The 6,693-nt window shown below is 30.5% G+C and overlaps 1 protein-coding gene across 9 annotated transcripts in view; it reads right to left on the bottom strand.

Annotated features, from left to right (window-relative positions):
- Window positions 1-6,693, bottom strand: part of LOC106472611 (dmX-like protein 2) — a 159,902-nt gene that overhangs the window by 17,711 nt on the left and 135,498 nt on the right. For 5 of the 9 annotated variants that reach the window (XM_022402049.1, XM_022402060.1, XM_022402037.1 and 2 more), the window contains exons 46-49: window positions 6,588-6,693; window positions 3,767-3,891; window positions 3,456-3,642; window positions 2,451-2,498 (exon numbers count right to left, since the gene is read on the bottom strand). In XM_022402049.1, the coding sequence (XP_022257757.1) occupies window positions 2,451-2,498; window positions 3,456-3,642; window positions 3,767-3,891; window positions 6,588-6,693 (466 nt within the window). The remainder of the gene's footprint in view (window positions 1-2,450; window positions 2,499-3,455; window positions 3,643-3,766; window positions 3,892-6,587) is intronic. The other 4 variants (XM_022402054.1, XM_022402065.1, XM_022402067.1 and 1 more) reach the window with 2 other exon arrangements.

The raw sequence follows: 6,693 nt of genomic DNA, 5'->3' as shown, positions 1-6,693 counted from the left end.
ATCTAATTAAAAATAGAAATAAGGACAGAATAACAGAAATTTGAGATTTTTTTATGGAAAGAAAACAACAGGCTCCCAGAACATGATAGACTGTTTATATCATGTTTTTCATATTAATAGGATTAGCAACCTGCCATGTTCATAAGAAGGATGAGGAAACATTCTCTTTTGAATATACTAATTTCTGAGCATACTTCAATAGTTCTTACTTCTCTCAACATATACAATTAAAGTTAATTTCTTGACTACTGAGTAGGTCCTTACATAATTTTAATTTACTAGACTTACACAAGATTTGTATTGTTTGAAAAAAGAACTGAACAGCACATAAAAAAATATTAATTTTGTATTAATGTACAATTTTAAACTGAAGCTGAAATATGACACAGATTCCTCTTATGCTAAGTGTGTTATAATTCTAGATTATTTTATGGCACTGTGCTGAATACAGCCACTTGGACTATTTCACTACAGTATAAAAAAAATTAATAAGAAATGTAAAATTTGTTACGAACATTCATTTGATGTTTACTGTTAAGCACAAAGCTATACAAAGGGCTATCTATGCTCTGCCCACCATGGGTATCGAAACCTGGTTTCTAGTGGTATAAGTCTGCAGACATACCATTGTGCCACTGAGGGGCAACATTCATTTGAAACAATTAACTTAAAATAAATATCAAATTAACAATTTGTATAAAATATGTCTTTCACCAATAAGAAAACAATTAAAATTACTTAGTATAGATGTTAAGTAATTTTGTTTAAAGGCAAACAAAATTCAGTGACTAATGTAAGAAAACCTTTCATACTTTCTGGTGCTTAAAAGTTCAAAGTTCTACATCAAAAATGACACCCCACAACTACATCAAAAATTATTATGGACCTGCAAAAACTACTCAAAACATTTCTATCATTCAAAATTGTTTTAAGTAAGCAATGAGGTGTTTGGTGGTTAATCATGGCAATACTACTTTGGAAACCAAATACATACTTTTCAGGTTCCCAGTATAAGTTTATAAAGTAAAGTGGTTTCATAGTGACTTTCTTTTGAGGCTATGATGTTTTCACTATGTAATAAGTAAGACAGTTTACAAAAATGCAAATGAATCAAGATGTTCACTGTCTAAAATATTTCCCACAAAACTTTTGTAGTAAGTTACAAACACAAAGTTTTGAGATGTTAGTTTTTCATTTAGGAACAAAGAAATTTTCTTGTTTAGTTTTAAAATAGATGTAAATGAATAAATTGTTTAACTCTAAAACAATGCTCTGACTGAAAATGTGATCAGCAAACCACCTAGTTTTTAAAAGTAGGGTCATTTTAGGCTTATAACATACTGCTCTGACATTATTTTTTGTTAATTATCATTCTCTTCTTAATATTATTTGTATACTATTAGGTGCATGTATTTGTTTTAAAAAAAGCAATTGTTTTGCACATATTATTCTATTCATTCATCAATGCTAGATTCATTAATAATATTGGTTAAGCTGTTAAATATATATTTATTTTCATTCTTTTTTTAATATTATTTAGCATTGTTAGCTTAGTAAATAGATTTAGGACTAACCTAAATCTCCTAAGCTGGCCAAATCTCATGAGATATTAGTGGTACTACAGCTGAAAATAATGTTGACAGTGTCAACTATTGAATCAATGAATTCTAATCATTATAACCAAAAACAATATATCAAATCAACTCTGTTCACTACTGGGTTAATTATTATTTCTGGTTTATATGGGTAGCTTACTCAGAACACAAGTCAGTGATAATTTAACTACTTAAAACAAATTTAATGCAATCTAAGTAAAATATTGAAGCATTTCATTTGCAGTGTCAATACACATTAAAATATTGGTTTGTAGTCACCTACCATGAATTTTATTAAATTAAATATTTAATTTTGGAACTTTCGAAGGGTCAAACAGTGATTCAAGTTCATTCAGCCACTACAGAGGTTTTCTTTAAAAGTTGGCGCCTGATATTTGAAATTATATATATTTAGTAAATAAACTTAATCTAAACCATTTTAAATCATTGTAAACTAGCTGATGCAATGGCATTAATTAACTACTGAAAATAATTGGTTATACATGTAAACTAGTAGTAATAATAATAATAATATTAAAATGACTGCATAGTTGGATGCTAAAAATGGACAGTGTAGCATCTGAAAGCATTATATGTTTTATATGTCTTAAAAATGTATGCTTTACATTTGTAATCAAATTTTCAATGACTTCAAGCATTTGAAGACTAAGGAATTGATATTTAAAATTCATCAATAACAACTATTCTGCTGGAGGACTGTGCTAGCATTTTCAACTACAAACACAAGATTCAACAGTGATACCATAGATGTTTTTATAATAAGTAGCTTAGCATGCATACAAAACCCATGCTCCACACATTATAGCCCACAATCCAGCAAATCTTACTACTTACTAAGGTGTACCTCTTGTTACCACTGTCATATCTGCGATTTTGTATACTCTGAAAATTGCAGTGAACATACCGTTTACAGACTGATGTCATTTATGAAAAGAATGAACTACTGACATTCTTACTTTTTTTTCATAAAAAAAGTTCACAATATCAAACTGATTAAATTTCTTAATCATCATTAAGCTACATGTAGCTGTGACAAGAAACATAAAAAAAATATATCAAATAGCAAAATGCAAGGTCAGACTTTACTATTCAATGTAATTTGATATGCAATACACTTTTAACCTAACTTCACAAAGTGTATTTAATTTGTATAATAATTGATAAATTTCTCTACCTTTTGTTTAGACAAAAAACAATGATACCAACTTAAAAATAAGAAAAATATAATCTTAATCCTAATATACAGTTCATTTATAAATTCAAATCATAACAATACACAGTATTGATGCTTTATAATTACCCAACAAAATTTATGTAGCTTGCAACCAAGAAAGGTACCTCAATTCCAAATTTACAGTTATCTGAAGACAAGGTCCATTTAAAACTGTAAGCATTAGGGTATCAAATGAATATTCTGCACCATGAGGATAACTCTGATTTTCTTTTTTTTTAGTAATAGTCCAAAAACATAAGTTTGATACTAAGGTTGAAATGAAGTTCTGTTATTGAATATAAGAGTTTTACTTATAATATTTTTCATATATCATTATAATGTCACTGGCACATTAAATTATTTATTCAATAGAACGTTTCCTTGCTCAATTATTTACATTTTTCATATGACATTATAATTTCATTGGAATATTAACTTCAACTGTTTATTCAATAGAATGTTTCCTTGCTCAATTATTTTCATTTTTCATATGACATTATAATTTCATTGGAATATTAACTTCAACTGTTTATTCAATAGAATGTTTACTTGTTAACTTATCAAACTTTCAATCTCTGCTCATGAACAATGACCTAAAAAAAGATAAGACAAACGAAAATACTTGCCATGGCAGCACCACGGCCTGTCTGTATCCCTATTTGAGGAGGAGCGGGCCCTGTAGGGCTATTGTAAGAAGAACCCCCAACAGAGTTTGGAGCACCAGATATTAACCCATACCCACTACTTCCAGATCCACGATCAGAGGGATGTTGAACAACTAAAAAGTCACTTGCTGGGAGTAATTCTGGTGGTCTGTGGAAAAATAAACAATAAAATCAAATTTGTGTTAATAAAATAAAAATACAAAGCTTATGTGCACTAGAACTATGCAATTACTTGTTCACAATTTACCAGAAGGTAATACTTGAACACTTACTTCTCAAGGTTCAATATATCAAATTCAGCTTCATCTTCCAACCATGGAGTTGGTTCCAGAAGAAGTGAGATATCCAATTCTTGGATTTCTTTAGGAGTGGCCAAAGCTATGGTGCCAGCATTAATCTTTGAATGTACAAAACACAGCAGTATCAACATTTTTATATCTATTTCCACAAGCAAAAACATGTGCATTAAAGTATGTGAAAATCCCTGATTTGAACAAATCTTTATAAGGTGTATATATGAATATTTGAATAAGAAAGAGCTGCTACATACTTCCCAAAAGCAATAAATGTTAGAAACCTCACACTACCAATGTCAACATGTAGTTCTGATATATTCCATTTCACCACAACTTTATATCAGTTGTGGCTGTCATATGGTATGCCTTTTTAAGGACAAGCATAAATACCTATTTCATCCTCCAGCTACTTGAAGCATGAGACAGTTGAATAGACATGCTGTGGAATATTCTTGTGTACACATGACTTTTGCCACTTTCTTAGACAGACATCCTTCTTGGTTATGTTGTGTACTGTTGTCTAGGGCATGTGAACAGCTTTTCCACCAACTTTTGTGTTTGTAGCTTCTTACCTGTTACTAGAAGCTGCACTTTGCTTACTATAGCTGGAGTATGACTTGTTGTAGGTCTCCTACTGAGTGGTACTAGATCCCCAACTCCATCAATATTCCTTTGTTTTCCAATGCCTTTCAGTTCAATGGGTATCTCGAGTCTTGAAAATTTCAAATCCCCCTGATCTGAACACATTTATATAAACTGTATAGATGAATATTTTTAAACAAAAAGGGTTGTTACATACCTTTCTAAAAGCAATAAGTTTTCAGTACAGTCACACTACCTATGAAACATCAAACAAAAGCAAAATTTAGTTCTGATACATTCCATTCCACCATAACTTTATATCGGCTGTGGTTGTCATGTTACTAGCTGGTCTGCGTTTTCATACTTCTTACATATAAAGTACTCAAACTTCTGTATGAACCTTTTCATAAGGCTTATGTAACTACTACACAAAATCAACCTGAAGGTGTAGTTGTTTATCAACTTCAACCTTATTGATGACAAAACTTTGCATAACATGCTAGTTCTGTGAATTTAATCCAATAAATTACCCAATGAATTATTCTTCTCTTTTCAGGTGTTAATAGTGGTTGCAGCAAAGCATGGACACAAGAGATGACATAGAAGCCTTTTCACAGTTAGCAGTCAGTTACATTCAGTGATGAGTAAAAATTCAAAAAGTTTACATCTAACTGATAAGCTTTGGTATGAACAAGCCCTTCACTTCCACTATCTACAGCTAACAGTCAAGTTAAGTAACTGTAGTATAATGGTATGGGCTAAAATTTGGTTTACCAGCAGGGTGAAAATGGTGTTTATTGAAGGAAGAATTAATATGATTGGTTACAAGAATCTCATACCATTGTTTCACCAAGGCATCATTCATTGTGGAACACATTTTATAATAAGATAATACCAACTTGTCACAATACAAAAACAGAAATTACCAAGGATAAGAACTAAGAACTTCAGTTTCTTCCTTAAGTATCGTATATCACTGACATCAGCTCAAACATGTCTTCTTCCAGTCAATGTGAACATACTGAAATCCCCACTCACTCATCTATGGTAAGATCTGGATGAGGTGGTCATCAAAAATCTAAAAAAGTCCTTGTCTAATCAAGTCTAATATTCTACTGGATACTGACTTCTATTTTGTGTGCCCAAGTTTATTAACAAATATTTAATAAAAGATCTCATGAACTAGTAATGCTTAAATTACTAAGGCAGGGATCTGTATATATAATCATGTGTTCCAAAGTAGCTTCACTTACATTTCTTTGATTTTTCTTTTATAAACATTAGGCAATGCTGAAGTTATTACAATAAGGAAAACACATTATCATATCCAATCAGTGGTGAAAAATATAAGTAATTTGCCAGTTCAAAAGATTAAAAAAATAGAGTCAATGATTTGATGAGTTGGGAATGTCATTTTTGAGATACTCAAAATACACAATGTTTTGACTTCTATGATTTTGCTCCCATGGTTTACATTATCAATATGATACACCAACCTAACACAACGTATCTTCACATAACTGCTTCAAAAAATGTTTCAACCAAACTTCTCTTTCTGGGATTCACTTTATTCAGTCTTTCACTCTTTAATATTAAGCAAAGACTGTGTCAGCAGAACAAACTGGACCATTAATGAGTACATTGTTAACAGAATATAAATAGAACATCAATTAACACATTGGTCAATGAGAATTAATTGAGTAGATGAATCATACTGCTAACTGCACTGATTTTGTTAAAATATAAAAAATAAAGCATGAAAATTTCATTAAATTTTTTGTTAGATTTGGTCTGATATACAATATGACTTAATGATTTTACAATTATAACTTTAAAAACTTTTAAGAATTTGGTTCTTGAGATCTAGTATATCTACCAAGCTTTGTTATCAGGTCCAAACTTGTTTCTAACAATTTTTATTAAAGTTAAACTCTAATTCAGGTGCCCTGATAAGCTCTGATACATTTACATTTAATACTTATTTTTTCTTAATACACACAAAACTTTATAAATGACAGGAGATGTATACCAAACATGTATATCATCAATAAAATAGAAAACATGGCTTGCTTTTATAATGTTTCTTGTATTGTAAAATTTTAAAAATAAACAACTACTACTGCTACAGCCACAATTTTTTTGTATGAAATGCTGCAGTAGGAAACACCCACTTCTGCAATTTTCAGGACTAGAACATGAGAATGAACCTTCTTACCTTACTGACACAAAAAGTTGTAATACTATCTTGGTCTTTGTGAATGACTCGAACTAGATCTGGAGTAGGATAATCTACAGAATCTGTGTCTTGCCCTGCACTGTTC

This window comes from Limulus polyphemus, unplaced genomic scaffold (genome assembly GCF_000517525.1).
Source record: "Limulus polyphemus unplaced genomic scaffold, Limulus_polyphemus-2.1.2 Scaffold122, whole genome shotgun sequence".
NCBI classification, from domain to species: Eukaryota; Metazoa; Arthropoda; class Merostomata; order Xiphosura; family Limulidae; genus Limulus; species Limulus polyphemus.
Note: the sequence above shows the minus strand (reverse complement) of the source record. Positions and strands in the feature narration are given on the sequence as shown.